This window comes from Scyliorhinus torazame, chromosome 14 (assembly GCF_047496885.1).
Source record: "Scyliorhinus torazame isolate Kashiwa2021f chromosome 14, sScyTor2.1, whole genome shotgun sequence".
Taxonomy (NCBI): Eukaryota; Metazoa; Chordata; class Chondrichthyes; order Carcharhiniformes; family Scyliorhinidae; genus Scyliorhinus; species Scyliorhinus torazame.
Genome location: NC_092720.1, coordinates 197,471,190 through 197,488,871, shown reverse-complemented (window position 1 = coordinate 197,488,871; position 17,682 = coordinate 197,471,190). Strand labels below are relative to the sequence as shown.

Here is a 17,682-nt window from a genome sequence, read left to right as displayed (position 1 = left end):
GCTCTTTGGTCTGCCCGAAACTTGCTGATCTTCCAGTGCAAAGAATTGCCCTCGACCGAGTGTTGCAGACTGGCACATTCCAAGGTCCAGGACTACGTGCTGAGGGACGCACTCAAGCTTGGGGCAGAACATGACAATGTAAATGTTTAAGAAGGAATTGTAATGTAAAGAGCGATATGTGTGTAATGTCATCCCAATTGAATGGAAGAAAGTCAGGTGAAGGTTTAACTCTGATGGAAATGTACAGTCAAGACAATTCAAAATGTTCTGCAATGTTTATCATAAATTTTATGAATAAAGTATATTTTTTGAAAAAAAAACTTCTGGGGGTCTCCCAGGGGATCAGAGGCCCCTAGGTACCATTTGGGCCGGATGGTACGCTGGCACTGCTGGTGCTACTTGGCAAGCCTAATGGTAACTCCCAGGATGTTGATAGTGTGGGATTCCCTGATGGTAATGCCATTGAATGGCAAGTGGTGATGGTTTGATTCTCTCTTGTTGGAGATTGTTCTTGTCTGGCACTTTGTGTGGCGTGAATATAACTTGCCACGTGTCAGCCCAAGCTTGGATATTGTCCGGGTTTTGCTGCAGTTGAACATCGACCGGTTCAGTAACTGAGGAGTCGCGAATAGTGTTGCACATTGTGCAATCATCAGCGAGCATCCCCACTTCTGACCTTTTGGCAGAATGTAGATCATTGGTAAAGCAGATGAAGATTGTTGGCTCTAGATATAATATCCCACACCGGACCTACGGGGTGGGGATGCTTGTCTTCCTCGTGTTCCTTACGACCCCCCCCACTAGGGGTGGCGCATCTCAATAATCATTATATATAAGGTCGGCCAGTAAGGCAGGTTAGAAACTGGCAGGGATTTACCGGTTAGTGTACATATTGTTTGTATAAATAAAACTTTGTTTCTTATTGTACTCTGTGTGGACTCCCCACGTCCTTATTAAACTAGGGCGCTATCCTAGTGTGGAACTCCTGCAGCGATTTACTGCATCCGAGATGAATTGGCCCCCACTTCCTGGAACATCTTCCTCTGTGCCAGGTATGACTCCACCCAGTGGAGATGTTACATAAACTGGTCACACAGTCTACATTTTGTCTTCCCAGTGTGGAAATTATGGATGCAAAGCCTTAACTCAGTTTCTCTCTCCACAGATGCTGCCAGACCTATCGAATGTTACCAATAGTTTCTGGTTTTCATTCAGATTTCCAGTGTCTGTAATATTTAATTTTTGAATTTGGAGCTCCTTTCTAACGTATATGTTTTAGGCTCTGACCATTTGGACAATCTTGTACGCTGCAGTGTTGAACATAGAACATACAGTGTAGAAGGAGGTCATTCGGCCCATCGAGTCTGCACCGACCCACTTAAGCCCTCACTTCCACCCTATCCCCGTAACCCAATAACGCCTCCTAACCTTTTTGGTCCCTCAGGGCAATTTATCATGGCCAATCCACCTAACCTGCACGTCTTTGGACTGTGGGAGGAACCGGACGGAGCACCACGCAGACACGGGGAGAACGTGCAGACTCCGCACAGACAGTGACCCAGTGGGGAATTGAACCTGGGACCCTCGCGCTGTGAAGCCACAGTGCTAGCCACTTGTGCTACCGTGCTGCCCAGTACTGTAGACACTTGCCCCATATTATTCACAACGATATAAATATTAGGCCTCGCGAGCAGTAGAGTGATATTGATGAATGTGATATAAAATGGTTACTTTAGAGATATTAGTTACTGTAATGTAGAGATAGGCCAGTCTCATCCTGGCGAGTTCACAGACAAAGGATTTCGGACCGCATGGAAAAGCAAGGAGGAGGTGTGTCCAGCAAAGGAGGAGAAAAGGATGCTGGGGAATAAAGCGGCCAGAGGAAGGGATGAGAAGTGAGCCAATCAGGATGTATGGCCAGGTCAGGAGGGGTATAGGATGACCTATGGGAATCGTGTATGTGAAACTTGATACCATTTCATAGAATTTACAGTGCAGAAGGAGGCCATTTGGCCCATCGAGTCTGCACCGGCTCTTGGAAAGAGCACCCCATCCAAGGTCAATACCTCCACCCTATCCCCATAACCCAGTAACCCCACCCAACACTAAGGGCAATTTTGGACACTAAGGACAATTTAGCATGGCCAATTCACCTAACCTGCACATCTTTGGACTGTGGGAGGAAACCGGAGCACCCGGAGGAAACCCACGCACACATGGGGAGGACGTGCAGACAGTGACCCAAGCCAGAATCGAACCTGGGACCCTGGAGCTGTGAAGCAATTGTGCTAACCACCATGCTACCGTGCTGCCCCATTTGAATGTATTTGCAGAAATCCCTTTGTCTCCTTGTTCATTCGCTTTCCCGGGGTGTAGGAGACTAGTCCTGTGTCCTGTGCCTCTGTGAAATGAATCAGGCTTGCAAGTCAAATAAAATAACTAATGCTGTGCCTGCAAATCCATCTCGACTTTTATTGAGGCCAGACCGACGGGTAAAGAAATTTGTGTTTTGTCAATATAGCAGGCCAGGTCTGCACCTGCAGTGGACTTTGCTTAAAAGGGAGCCTCATCCAATGCTGACATACATAGGGAAAGGTTGATGGCATATCCTCCATTTCATTCTCTGGGCGAGGGGCGTCCTTAGTGGCGCACCTTACAAAATTGGCTCTGAAATGTAAATTGTGTCCAGAAATTCTGAACGACATATGTTGTTTTGGGCTCTCATTGGTGGCTCTGGTGAAAGTCAGCTCATTGAGTTTCTTCAATCTACTGCTCTAATGTGGGTCATTGATGAGTGATTGGTTTACCCCACGACTGTAATACCGGTAACACCTGCAGCACGTCCAACCCAGAGATCACCATTGTTACCAGTTATGCATTGTCCAGATGCTGTGTGTACAATTCACTTTCTCTTATGTAGTATTGTTATAAGGTAGGTTAAACTGGATGGCAAATAGCTTTAATTATTATTCCTTTCCTTGTAGCCCCGATGAACTATGGCAGACAAGTGTTTCGGATCCTGTTGTTTAGTAACATTTCGTCACTTGTTGCCATTGTTGTTGCTCTCGCTTCCTGGATAGCAATTAAAGGTATGTGTTCAGAAAAAACGATTTATTTATGTGAAAATAATCAGTTAAGATGAAGCGAGCTAGTATTCTGCAGGGTAATTCAAAAAGAATGAGCAGCTTAGTCAATACATAGTGGTCTGTAAAAAGCAGATTACTGTGGTCCTGGCCCACATAACCCTCTGTGAAGTGCAGGTACATCTTGGGTTCTGTCGGCTGATGACCCTGTTTTTAGTGGTAGCCTTGGTCTTCCCAATGCTGAATAATCAGATACACCAGCAGAGATGTCTGTGGCTCCTTAGTTCCTGTCATTGTGTCGACACATTTGCCCCTAATAATGGTAACATCAGAATATCAGCATGAACACTTGTCAACATATCCATTCCTAGTAACAATATTATCACAATATCAACATGTACACTCCTAGTAACGATTATATCACAATATCAGCATGTACATTCCTAATAAGAACAATATCACAATAACAGCACAGACACATCACTGGGTTCGTAGCTTGGAATTCCCTACCTAACAACACAGAGCTCCATCAGAACAAGGCAACAGCATTTCTAGTAGAAGAGCCACCTCTATGTTCTCATATCAATTAGGAATGGGAATTCAGGCAGCACGGTAGCGCAGTGGGTTAGCCCTGCTGCCTCACGGCGCCGAGGTCCCAGGTTCGATCCCGGCTCTGGGTCACTATCCGTGTGGAGTTTGCACATTCTCCCCGTGTTTGCGTGGGTTTCGCCCCCACAACCCAAAGATGTGTAGGGTAGGTGGATTGGCCAGGCTAAATTGGCCCTTAATCGGAAAAAATGAATTGGGTACTGTAAATGTATTTTTAAAAATGAATGGGGAATTAATATACGAGCCAGTGTTGGACAAAAACATTTGTGCACCTCTTAGTCTGCCATTAGATGAGACTAACTACCATTATTTTGAATCTATTGTACAGGTGCTGCCTCTGTGTCGGTGATGGCTTTAATCTTTGTGGTTAGCCTGCTAGTTTTGGCTCTGACATATACCATATCACTTTGGAGCTTGAAACATCAATGTGTTACAGCATTTCTGAAGTGTGCAGGTAAAAAACACTTTCTATATCCGATAAAGTTCCAATCCTAAAAATGAAAACTGCACCACCTAAATCATTGTGTGGTTTGCACTTGACAGCTTTTCGAGGTTTACTTGATACAAGTTGTGCCACATGTCCCTTTATTGTGATTGCCATCTCAATCGCCATCCTAGCAGAAGAAATTCAGCAAAACAGTGAGTTTACTGGAAACTTTTCATTACTCTTCATAACATTTTTTTTTTTTCTTTGTTCCCTTTTTTTAATTTAGAGTACCCAATTATTTTTTTTCCAATTAAGGGGCAAATTAGGTAGGCCAATCTACCTATCCTGCACATCTTTGGGTTGTGGGGGTGAAACCCACGCAGACACGGGAGACTGTGCAAACTCCACACGGACAGTGATCCGGGGCCGGGATCAAACCGGGTCGTTAGCGCTGTAGGCAGCAGTGCAAACCACAGTGCTTCCCAACTCTTCTTAACATTTCAACCAATTGAATTCTCTTCTGTGTTACCTGTCTGTTTTCAGTAAGTTTGTCCATTGAATGGCTGAACCATGTAGAATAAATAGGAAGGCCCCAGGTTTGTGTTGAAGAAGTAAGTCTCAATTGGGGCAATAGCAGGGAGGATACAATTAAACTTCGGTGCCCCCTTCTCCCACTCCACCATCTTCCAACCCAAATTAGGAAGGGTAAAATTGGCTGGATTCCCAATCCTGATGGCCATTCAGTGACGTTCTGGAGAGATAATTTCATCGCGCATTGAAGTCAATGGAGAATAAAATTGAGCGGAGTAAAACTCTGTTATTTCATTCACTGCTATCGGTTTCTTGACAGCCCTCATTGTGAAGCTATTGAGCTCAGCTTTGTCTTTTAATGAGTGGTTCACTGCTCCTCACTCAACTTCAGTGAACAGCACCTTTTCCAGCCTATTCTTTGTTCCTTTGACTTCACAGTCTTTCGGGAACACTCTTCTGATCTATTCCCTGGCTTCTTGGACTTGCTGTTCTTTAGCTTGGGACGTCCTTGCAACATTTTCTTTTCATGCCTGGCCTGTTACAGCAGGTTCTGTGAGAACTGCTTACTCCTGGGCCATCTTCTCGCCGCTGACTAAACTGCTCTGGCGTTTCTGTGCAGGCCCTGGTGCCTAGCAACAGCCTAATTTTTTTAAATACACTGTGCTTGTTTTAGTATTTGTAAAAATCTCACTGAATGTATGCAGCTGAACAGACCCACAGACGTACAGGCAACATTTTTTAGAAATGAAACCATACCCCAAGTTCTCGACCCTTTCTTAACACGCAAACACAGGAACACAAATTGAGCTTACATTTCCCCACTTGCGTCCAAAGGAATCCATAACACTATGTTTGACACTGGCTTTGTTTGCAAGATGTGCAGGAAAAATATATTTTGCCTTCAGTCATCCTAGGGCTGGTCAGATTGTAGAATATCCCAGCACAAAAGACCCATCAAGTTTACATCAGTAACAGTGCTTCATTTAGTTTGGTCCCATTCTCATGCTTGCTCCCTGTATCCTTTAATATTCCTTTTTTGGAGTTCTTATATACCATTAAATCATAGAATAGAATCCCTACAGTGATGCCTGAATTTGTGGTGATCATGGTTGGGATTCTCCCATCCCGCGGCAGAGTGTCCATGCCGTCGTAAATGGCATCACGTTTTACGACGGCCTGAATGGGCCGCTGGCAGGTTGGGGCCAGCACGGTGCTGAAGTGGTCCACGCCGCTCCAGCTGCTGATCCCGGCGCGAACTGTGCGCCGCGGGATCCGGGCATGCGCAGTGGCGCCGGCCCCAACGCGCACATGCTCAGTGGCGCCGGCGGCAACGCGTGCATGAGCGGTGGCCTCCTTCAACGCGCCGGCCCCGACGCAACATGGCGCAGGAGTGCAGGGGCCGACGCGTAGGAAAAGAGGCCGGCAGAGCGAGAGGCCGGCCCACCGATCGGTGGGCCCCGATCGCGGGCCAGGCCGCATCGGAGGGCCCCCCGCCCTGGGGTAGAAGTCACCCCCTCCACAGGCCGCCACCCGAACCTTGCACGCAGAGTTCCTGCCGGCTGCGAGCAAGTGTGGATGGTGCCGGTGGGATTCAGCATTTTAACTGCGGCCGCTTGGCCCATCCCGGGCCGAGAACTGGCGGGCCAGCCGCTTAGAGCGGCCTGCGACCAGCGCAGCGCCAAACATGCTGGCGTCAATGGCGCCATTGTCCGTCGTGATTTCAGTTTTCTGGATTCTTAGCTGTGGAATTCTTTCCCTAAACCTCCCCATCTCTCCACCTCCTTTAAAACCTTTTTTCAAATATACGGGATGTGGGCATTTATCGCCCATCCCTTATTACCCTTGGTGGTCGGGAGCTGTCTTCATGAACTGCTGCAATCTATGAGGTGTAGGTGCAACCACAGTGCTGTTAGGGAGGGAATTCCAGGATTTTGACCCAGCGATAGTGGAGGAACAGCGATATATTTCCAAGTCGGGATGGTCAATGACTTGGAGTGAAAGGTCCAGGTGGTGGCATTCCTATGTACCTACTGCCCTTGATATTCTGCATGGTAGTGGTCATGGATGTTACCTTAGGAACCTTGATGAGGTGCTGCAGTGTATATTGTAGATGGTACAGAGTGCTGCCACTATGCGAAGGTGGTGGAGGAAGTGAATGTTTGTGGATGGGGTGCCAATCAAGCAGGTTGCTTTGTCCTGGATGGTGTCAAGCTTCTTGAGTGTTGTTGGAGCTGCACTCATCCAGGCAAGTGGAGAGTATTCCATCACACAGAAACATTAAAAGAAATAGGAGCAGGGGCAGCACGGTGGCACAGTGGTTAGCACTGCTGTCTCATGGCACCGAGGTCCCAGGTTCAATCCCGGCTCTGGGTCACTATCCGTGTGGAGTTTGCACATTCTCTCTGTGTTTGCGTGGGTTTCGCCCCCACAACCCAAAGATGTGCAGGGTAGGTGGATTGGCCACGCTAAATTGGAAAAAATGAATTAGGTACTCTAAATTTTTTTAAAAGTTTAAAAAAAAATAGGAGCAGGAGTAAGCCATTCGGCCCTTCGAGCCTATTCCACCATTCCGCAAGGCCATGCCTGATCCTCTATCACAGCACCATACCCCTGCACTCTCTCCGTGCTCAAGTACCCTTGCAATGAAGGCCAATAGACCATTTGCCTTTTTAACTGTTTGCTGTACTTGCACGCTTGCTTTCAGTGACTGGACTACTAGGACACCCAACCTCTTTGTCACAATATCCCAATCTATCAGCATTTAAATAATGTTTCCCCATCTGAAGTGGATAAATGCCACATTTATCCACATTATTCTGCAGGTACTATATATTTGCCCATTCACTCTAAATCATATTGACTCCTCACATTCTCCTCACCACTCATTTCCATCAAGTCTCATGTTGTTAGGAGACTTTAAAATACTTTTGGTTCCCTCATCCAAAGCATCCCGGCACAGTGGTTAGCACTGCTACCTCACAGCGGGAGGGAACTGGGCTCAATTCCGTCCTTGGGTGACTGTGTGGAGTTTGCACATTCTCCCCGTGTCTACATGGGTTTCCTCCGGGTGCTCCAGTTGCCTCCCGCAGTCCAAAGTTTAGGTGCCTCTTAGTGTCCAAAAGGTTAGGTGGGGTATGGGGATAGGGTGGGGTGTGGGCCTAGGTAGAGTGCTCTTTCGGAGGGTCGGTGCCGAATGGCCTCAGTCTGCACTGTCTATTCTATTGATGTATCTTGTGAATAGCTGGGGCCCAAGCACTGATCCCACTAGTCACTGCCTGCCACTTTGAAAAAAAACATTTACTCTTACGCTCTGGTTCCTGTCTGCTAACCAATTCTCAATCCATGACAATATATTACCCACTCCCATGCACTTTTATTTAGCACACTGAGCTCTTCTGTAGGACTTTATCAAAAGCTTTCTGAAAATCTAAATACACCATAACCACTGGTTCACCCCTATCTATTCTACTACTTACATCCCAAAGAAAATTGACCATCCATCTTGCAGATTGTGGTCAGGCATTCAGGAGTCAGGGTTGAGTTATTTTCTGCAGGGTTCATAGCTTTGTTCACCTTAGTTTTTCTGTGTAGCTGTTATAGCTCTGTGACAATATTTGTGTGGAAACACTCCTATTATACATCTTGGGATGTTTTACTATGCTTAAGTTTCTGTATAAATGCAAATTGGAAAGGGGGATACTCTGTGTTGTCATGCGAGAGTGCCTTTAAGAACTGGATTTTTAAGCAATATACCTTTAAGAAAACAGTGATGTCATAGACTGGGTGGAGCAAAGCTCAGGTCAGCCATTTTGCAGTTTAGTTTTGCAGTTTAGTTTTGGCAGTTTTGAAAAAGAGCTGGGGCGAAATTCTCCCCAAACGGCGCGATGTCCGCCGACTGCCGCCCAAAACGGCGCCAATCAGACGGGCATCGCACCGCCCCAAAGGTGCTGAATGCTCCGCATCTTTGGGGGCCGAGCTCCAACATTGAGGGGTTAGGCCGACGCCGGAGGAATTTCTGCCCCGCCAGCTGGCGGAAACGGCCTTTGTTGCCCCGCCAGCTGGCGCGGAAATGACATGTCGGGGCGGCGCATGCGCGGGAGCGTCAGCGGCCGCTGACAGTTTCCCTCGCATGCGCAGTGGGGAGAGTCTCTTCCGCCTCCGCCATGGTGGAGACCGTGGCAGAGGCGGAAGGGAAAGAGTGCCCCCATGGCACAGGCCCGCCCGCGGATCGGTGGGCCCCGATTGCGGGCCAGGCCACCGTGGGGGCACCCCCCGGGGTCAGATCGCCCCGCGCCCCCCTCAGGACGGTACTTTAATTTACGCCGGTGGGACAGGCAATTTATCGGCGGGACTTCGGCCCATCCGGGCTGGAGAATCGAGCGGGGGGGGGCCCGCCAAACGGCGCGGCGCGATTCCCGCCCCCGCCCAATCTCCGGTGCCGGAGATTTCGGCAACCGGCGGGGGTGGGATTCACGGCAGCCCCCGGCGATTCTCTGACCCGGCGGGGGGTCGGAGAATGACGCCCCAGGTGTGTGTCTGTGTGTTTCCAGAGAGCTGCAGTTAGTTTGAAAAGAGCTTGTGAGTGTCTGTGTTTTGCAGTGAGCTGGATTTGCTGTGGTGTCTGCCATAAAAGACCATCTCTGGATCATTTGGGTGATTTAAAGTAAAGCCTTTAACCTGATGTGATTTTGTTTTAAGGTGTTAAGTCTCTTGGAAGTTTGAAAGAACATTTTAAGGAATTATTTACTGTTGCAATATTTTCTGAGTTATCTTTGAAGTAAGGGGTGTCAAGAGATCCAATGTTTATTTGAGATGTTAAGTTGAGTTCATGGAATAAACAGTGTTTTGTGTTTAAAACACCACGTGTCCATGATTGTAATTCCACACCTAGGGAAAAGCCGTGCGCCAGGAAAAGCAACAAATACATTAAAGGGAGAGGTTGGTTGAACTCCATGATACATTTTGGGGTTCTGAAAACGCCTCGCCCATAACAGTGTGAATTAACTAATTGCATTCATTGTTGTACATTTTCAGATCAAGGTTGCCGTGCTGTCTATTTAACTTGGTGGATACTAGGCGCAATACTGGTCACCTTTGTTATCATCCTGTCGATGGCCTCTGTAACATGGTTTTGTGAGTATCAAATCCATCCAAGGATTCACTAGTCTTGTCACTTTCTAAGGAGTTCATTTATAATGAAAGCTTTAACCATTGATTTTTGCAATCACCGAAATTTTTCAAATGGAACAATTGCAAACGAAACCTCATGAGTACATTACTCGTTTTCACATCTTTGTGTATAAGGTAAAGGCTGAAAGCATAGGCAGGTTGTACTGACTTGGGTAATGCTGTTGTGTGCAGTAATGTGAGTGAGCAGAACCTGAAGGAGAAATGTCTCCGGGGACCTGATTGAAGTGAATGAGATTCCCAACTGGTTCCCAAATCTCTCCACCACTGGGGTTTTCCTCATGTCATGTATGGGGCTGCTGTGGACAATCTGATAGTGATTGAAGGTGCGATTAGTCAACAGTTCTCTCAGCATTGTCTCACGGGGCTGCCAGCCTAGTAGCTGGTGACTTAGGTGGGACTTGATAGAACATACAGTGCAGAAGGAGGCCATTCGGCCCATCGAATCTGCACCGACCCACTTAAGCCCTCACTTCCACCCCATCCCCATAACCCAATAACCCCGTCTAACCTTTTTTTTTGGTCACTAAGGGCAATTTATCATGGCCAATCCACCTAACCTGCACGTCCTTGGACTGTGGGAGGAAACCGGAGCACCCGGAGGAAACCCACGCAGACAAGGGAAGAACGTGCAGACTCCGCACAGACAGTGACCCAGTGGGGAATTGAACCTGGGGCCCTGGCGCTGTGAAGCCACAGTGCTATCCACTTTTGCTACTGTGCTGCATGAATTCCAATGTAGTGAACGTGCAACATTCCTTTAAGATGCACGTTCTGTGTTGTGAAGAGAAGATTTAGAAGAGATGTCAGGAAGTATTTAATTCACACAGGAAGTTGTAGCCACCTAAAATGGCTGATTCCCTATTAATTTGGCCAAAACCCGATTTAAAATGGCTAACGGAAAAGGCTGATGGGAAAAGCAGCCAACAGGACACAAACGGACAGCTGCAGACAGAATAGCGTATTCGGCTCTGGGGAAGTCGGTCCAGATCGATACTCAGGACTATTAGCAGCACATCAACCCAGACATCTGCAGTTACATTCAGGACTATTAGCAGCCCATCAACCTAGACATCTGCAGTTTAATCGGTTATCCCCGGGAACAATTGCAACATATTAGCAATTGAATGCCGGGCCAGACCTGTCGGCGCCTGCAGTGGCGAAACAAAGACAGGTGAACGACCACCCCCCGATCGAGGAATCGCCCCATTATTGGAGCATATCGAACCCAGTGATTGGGAACAAGTCCAATCACTTGGGACTCAGGGTCAAGGGCCGCCCCGAGAGGCGGGAAGCCCCTGGGCCCTATAAAGTGAGGGGCCAAGTTCAGATCTCTCTCTCTCCCTTCTTCGCCTGCTCGCGACCTTCGCAAGAACCTTCAACAAAGAACCGTAAGTTTGACTCCAGCGATCGCTACCCGATAAAGACTCCTAGCCATCGACCCGTATCAGCCTTTTGAATCCCGCGGGCCAGATCCGATTCGATAAGCCATTCGTTTCCCTGACCTGGTGGGCCCTTCCTAAAGTTAAGTATTGGCCAGTAGTGGTAGGTTTCGAGATAGTAGGTTTATTGTGTAAGCATTAATTGTTGTATATAATAAATGACCGTTGATTTCAATCTTATTAAGCGGTGTGCTGACTTATTAATCATAACTCGAGCTTGAACCACGTGGCGGTATCAGAAAGATACCCGGCGACCCGTGAGCAAAGGTGACATAATCAGAGGTAATAAAACTAAGGCTAAAAAGAGCAACAAAGTTCAACCTTTGGAAACATTACCAGGAAGGGAAGGATGGGCATGGCCAGTTTATGTAAATAAATTCCCCCAAATGGGCAAGTGGTAGGGGTGTAGGATCCTGGGATAATGAGATGAAATGTGCTGAAGGATTTTTCGAGACAGCCTCTCTTGTGACAACACTGAAACAGATGCACACACGTGTGCAGGCGTACACGGACATGCACAGTACACGCACACACAATGGTTAGTGTAGCGGAGGGGGGTCCACATGGATGGGAGCAATTATCAGAACTTGGAAAATGAGCCCTCACAAGATTCCCCATTTGTTCATTTTAAATATTTGGAAAATTATCAACAAGGTCTGCTGGAATGTGGAAATATCAGTCTCAGTTGAAAGATTGGATTCAGGGGCAAGATTCTCCGACCCTCCGCCAGGTCGGAGAATCGCCGGGGGCTGGCGTGAATCCCGCCCCGCCGGTTGCCGAATTCTCCACCACCGGATATTCGGCGGGGGCGGGAATCGCGCCGCGCCGGTTGGCGGGCATTCCCCCGCGATTCTCCGGCCCGGATGGGCCGAAGTCCCGCCGCTAAAATGCCTGTCCCGCCGGCGTAGATTAAACCACCTACCTTACCGGCGGGACAAGGCGGCGCGGGCGGGCTCCGGGGTACTGGGGGGGGCGTGGGGCGATCTGGCCCCGAGGGGGGGTGCCCCCACGGTGGCCTGGCCCGCGATCGGGGCCCACCGATCCGCGGGCAGGCCTGTGCCGTGGGGGCACTCTTTCCCTTCCGCCTTCGCCACGGTCTCCACCATGGCGGAGGCGGAAGAGACTCCCTCCAATGGGCATGCGCGGGAATGCCGTCAGCGTCCGCTGACGCTCCCGCGCATGCGCCGCCCGGAGATGTCATTTCCGTGCCAGCTGGCGGGGCACCAAAGGCCTTTCCCGCCAGCTGGTGGGGCGGAAATTCGTCCGGCGCCGACCTAGCCCCTTAAGGTTGGGGCTCGGCCCCCAAAGATGCGGAGCATTCCGCACCTTTGGGGCGGCGCGATGCCCGACTGATTTGCGCCGTTTTTGGCGCCAGTCGGCGGACATCGCGCTGTTTCCGGAGATTTTCGCCCCAGAGCACAATTCTTATGAATTAAATCCCACAACGACTTTTCCCAGGGAGACTCAACATTTGTGAGCGGATTTGTCAAGAGTGAGCAGATTCTCCATTTTGACTCCCAGTGCACATTTGAAGACTGCAGCCGGACACTCCGTCCTCTGAGCTCAGGGAGTTCTATCCCGGTAAAATCCCAGGCCAGGTTTGCACAGCTTCCTGATGTGCACTGAATGAAAGTCCCCCTGCGGTTATTCCTGAGGGACCAGATGGGAAAATTTGTGTTCTCCATCGATGGCTTCGTCTTTTCACATTGTCAGGGCCCCATAGAAATGCACAAAACCTGCTTCAGAGGCAAATCAGAGGCCATTGTAACTTTTAACAGTTCTGGTGATGAAACAGACAGAAAGTCTCAGAATATTCTGGCAGGTGTCTGGATTTTACAAAGGATTATTTTATTCATTACAGGCAGAAATAAAGATGGAAACAGTCGAGCCGAAAACCATCAAGAACAGCAAGTATGTTATTATCAATGTAGATTTCTACAATGTTCTTAATAAATATACCACACAGATACACACACATGTGGGCAGCACGGTAGCACAGTGGTTAGCACTGTTGCTTCACAGCACTAGGGTCCCAGGTTTGATTCCCGGCTTGGGTCACTGTCTGTGTGGAGTCTGCACGTTCTCCCTGTGTCTGCGTGGGTTTCCTCCGGGTGCTCCGGTTTGCTCCCACAAGTTCAGAAAGATATGGGGCGGGATTCTCCCATCGGGCGGCTAAGTGCCGACGCGGGAGTAAAAACGGGAGTGTTTTACTCCGGCGTCGTCGCCCATTCCGGGACCCCATTCTGCGGCCCACAGGGGGCTAGGACGGCGCTGGAGAGCCCGGCCTGAACCTGGCACCGCCGGTTCCACGCAGGCGCAGTTGGGCCGGCGCCAATTAGCGCATGCGCAGTGGCCTTCCCCGCGCCGGCCCCGACGCCAAATGGAGAAGGGCTAGAGTAGGCAGCGCGGTGGAAAGGAGGCTGGAGGGCAGAGAGGCCGGCCCGCCGATCGGTGGGCCCCGATCGCGGGCCAGGCCACTATGGAGCCCCCCCCCCCCCCGGGGTCGGACCCCCCTCCCTCCCCACAGGCCGCCCCCGGACCCTTCAACGCCAAAGTCCCGCCAGCTCAAGGATGTTAGAACGGCGCCGGCGGTACTCGGACTCGGCTTTTTGGTGAGGGCAGCTCGGCCCATCCGGGCCGGAGAATCGGCGCGCCGGCTCGTGCCGGCCCGGGCTGGAGAGTCGCCGCATACCCCGACCGGCGCCGATTCTCCACACTGCGGAGAATTCCGTCCTGGTGTCGGGGCGGCGTGGCGCGATTCGCGTGGCGCCACCCCGATTCTCCGACCCGGCGGGGGGGGTCGGAGAATTCCGCCCATGCTGTTTGGTAATTTCGACATTCTGGGGCGTCATTCTCCGCCGGCGGGAGTCTCCGTTTTGCCAGCGCCCGGGGGTTTCCCGACGGCGTGGGGCTGCCCCACAATGGGAAACCCCATTGACCGGCCGGTGTAACGGAGACTCCCGCCGGTGGGTCGGGGCAGAAATGTGGCGGGGCGGGTAGGAGAATTTCGCTCCTGAATTCTCCTCTGTGTACCCAAACAGGTGCCGGAATTATGGCGACTAGGGGCTTTTCACAGTATCTTCATTGCAGTGTTACTGTAAGCCTATTTGTGACAATAAAGATTATTATTGTTAAAAATGAGGAAGTCTTCCCACTGAGCAGAGATTCACAATCTCCAACCGGTGAGTTTGGAAAATGGTGCTGACTGGAACATTTTTTGGATGGCCTTCCAACTGGGCTCCCATCTGTGACCTCTTCAACTTTATGATTGGCAGGTGAGGCCTCAACTGGTTGGCCTCAATTGTGGCCCTCAAGGGGCTAATCATTGACCACTTAGAGCAGTTTTGCTCCCAGTCTCCATTTTCAGGCTGGTGAGAGGAGTTTGAAGGAACAGCGATACATTTCCTAGTCAGGATGTCAGGATGGTGAGTGGCTTGTGGGGGAACCTACAGGTGGTGATGTTCCAAGGTATCTACATGAGGGGGTGGGGCCTCCACCAGCAGTACATCTTTTAACATAGGCTGCCCCCTCAAAGGTTCTGACTCCAGGGGGCTCTCTCCACCTCAGCCTCTCTGCCAACACCCCACCCCCTCTGCCTACTTCCCTCAGCCTTGCCTTCCATCCCTGCCCCAAGATCTCCGTACATACCTGGCCCTGAAATCCAAGGCCTTGGCGCTGAGGACTGCTTGCAGTCCCAGTCCTGGCCATTGTAGCTTCCGGCACTGCAGGTACAAGAGAGTTCTTGGCCTATCAGATTGACCGCAGTTCTCTAAGGCAGGGCTTCCTGCCAAGTGGAGTGTAAAAAGCCCGCCTCAAGCTAATTAATGCTTGTTGGAGTGTTAAATGGCTGCGGAGCCAGCCACGTTAGGGATGTGTTCTACACTGACACTTGGATGGTAGAAAGGGAAACTCTCCATTCAAAAAATCCTGGCCACTATTTAAGATGTAATTGGCATAAACATACACAGAGGGGCGAAATTCTCCCGAAACGGCGCGATGTCCGCCGACTGGCGCCCAAAACTGCACCAATCAGACGGGCATCGCGCTGCCCCAAAGGTGCGGAATGCTCCGCATCTTTGGGGGCCGAGCCCCAACATTGAGGGGCTAGGCCGGCGCCGGAGGAACTTCCGCCCCGCCAGCTGGCGGAAACGGCCTTTGTTGCCCTGCCAGCTGGCGCGGAAATGACATCTCGGGGCGGCGCATGCGCAGGAGCGTCAGCGGCCGCTGACAGTTTCCCGCGCATGCGCAGTGGAGGGAGTCTCTTCCACCTCCACCATGGTGGAGACCGTGGCAGAGGCGGAAGGGAAAGAGTGCCCCCACGGCACAGGCCCACCCGCGGATCGGTGGGCCCCGATCGCGGGCCAGGCCACCGTGGGGCCACCCCTCGGGGCCAGATCGCCCCGCGCCCTCCCCCAGGACCCCGGAGCCCGCCCACGCCGCCTTGTCCCGCCGTTCAAAAGGTGGTTTAATCCATGCCGGCGGGACAGGCAATTTATCGGCGGGACTTCGGTCCATCCGGGCTGGAGAATCCAGCGGGGGGGGGGGGCCCGCCAACCGGCACGGCCCGATTCCCGCCCCCGCCGAATATCCGGTGCCGGAGACTTCGTCAACCGGCGGGGGCGGCATTCACGCCAGCCCCCGGCGATTCTCCGACCCGGCGGGGGGTCGGAGGATGACGCCCCTGAAGTAACATTTGGCCTCTGGGCTATTTTTTTGTGCCGCTGCATAAATGTTTGTTGGATTTCTTTTGTGTGTAGTATTGATTATTGTTTAATTGTTTCTACGCCAAGACATGTCAGCCCTTTAACTTATGGGTTTACTATAATCAGGACATTTTCTTCCAGTTTGTATCAGGCTCAGCAGATTATTGTTTGTTTGATCTATTCACATAATTAAATTTTTTTCTCCCTCATTTTTCTCTCTCTGCTACTCTGTCTCTCTTTGTCTGTTTATTACTGTCTCGTTGTACTATCCACATGTCTTCATTTGTCTATGTTTCCATTGTTTGTATGTGAATGTTTAATCAATGCAAATAATTAATGTGTTTCATTCATTATAGGCTGGCAGAGAATTGGAACTATTGAATATTCCAGGTCCAAATCGAGAACTTGAATCTTCTCCAGACTCTTAGAAGAAGCAAGATTGTGACAATTTTCTAACTTATTACTGCCAGCAAAAAGCTTTATCTTTTAAAATAACTTTTAAACTGTAGATTTTGGTCAAACTGAAAACTCCTGGTCTAATGTACTGGCCCAGGCCTCCCCCTTGATGCCCTGTGGCATAGTCCGTGATGTCGTTTTGATGGACTTCGCTCGCAACTAATCAACTCCATTGTAATCCTGGAGCTAAGCAGATCCTCGCTGCGGATTGGTGCTTTTTATTCTGGCATACCCTGCTGGGTGACTCTGTGGGCTGGATTATCCGTTTGAGAGACCATGGGCTCATGTCGGCGTGGGAACAGTGATGTTTCACGCCCGAGAAAATGGTGCAAAAGCTGCACTGATCCTCTGTCTGATGGGGGGCTAGCAGGCACGCAGCGCAGAGCCCCTGGTTCTAGATGCGGGTACGGCTGGAGAATTGCCTGGTGCTTGGGCGCATATGCGCAAGGCGGCACCTGTAGCAGCCGCGCAGGGCAACATGGTACTGGCCCCGTGCGGACCCAGCCTGTCAAATAGTGCCCCCCTTTTGGCCAGGCGTGCCACACCTGGACACCCCCCCCCCCACCAGTGCCCACAGCTAAAGCTCCCCCCTGCACGCGGATCGGCTCCCTCCCGACTGTGGCGTCACTGGACTCAGTCCGCAGCCGCCATGCTGGGTACCCAGAAAAAAAAAGCACACGGGCCTGATGACATCGGGAACCCGGCCCATTGGAGGCGGAGCATCAGGCGACGGCCACAGGTGACGTCTGTCATGATATTCAAACACACACATCATGATAGACACACCAACAGACAAATCAGAACACACAACACCACAACCAATCACAGAAAGATATAAAAGCACAAACACGACACCTGGTGGTCAGTATTAGCTGGAGACAAGGACAAGGACAGACCTGCTACACGACACACTCAGGGAGACAGCAGGTGCTGAGTATCCAGAACGAACTGTATACAAGAGTTAAAATAAAATAGAGTTGTACCACATACAACTGTGTTGGCTCATCTGTGCACCAGAGCACCCAACACCACAACGTCCTCAGGCCGTCCCGAAGGCTTGCGGAGTACTCTACGTGTACGCTGTTTTGGAGGGGGGTGGAGCATCGCAAAAGGGGCGCTGCTCCCGATTTTGCCGCCAACGGGGATTCTCTGGCTGATTGCCGAACATGGGGCGGGATTCTCTGACCCCCGCCGGGTCGGAGTATCGCCGGGGGCTGGCGTGAATCCTGCACCTGCCGGTTGCC

General features: G+C 50.6%; 1 protein-coding gene across 1 annotated transcript in view; it reads left to right on the top strand.

The window, feature by feature from the left end:
* Positions 1-17,430, top strand: part of LOC140390329 (uncharacterized) — a 103,022-nt gene extending 85,592 nt beyond the window's left edge. Inside the window, exons 7-13 of the mRNA XM_072475394.1 lie at positions 963-1,052; positions 2,985-3,089; positions 4,021-4,146; positions 4,236-4,331; positions 9,685-9,783; positions 13,141-13,190; positions 16,339-17,430. Of these exons, the coding sequence (XP_072331495.1) occupies positions 963-1,052; positions 2,985-3,089; positions 4,021-4,146; positions 4,236-4,331; positions 9,685-9,783; positions 13,141-13,190; positions 16,339-16,410 (638 nt within the window). The 3' untranslated portion in view covers positions 16,411-17,430. The remainder of the gene's footprint in view (positions 1-962; positions 1,053-2,984; positions 3,090-4,020; positions 4,147-4,235; positions 4,332-9,684; positions 9,784-13,140; positions 13,191-16,338) is intronic.
* Positions 17,431-17,682: the final 252 nt, after the last annotated feature.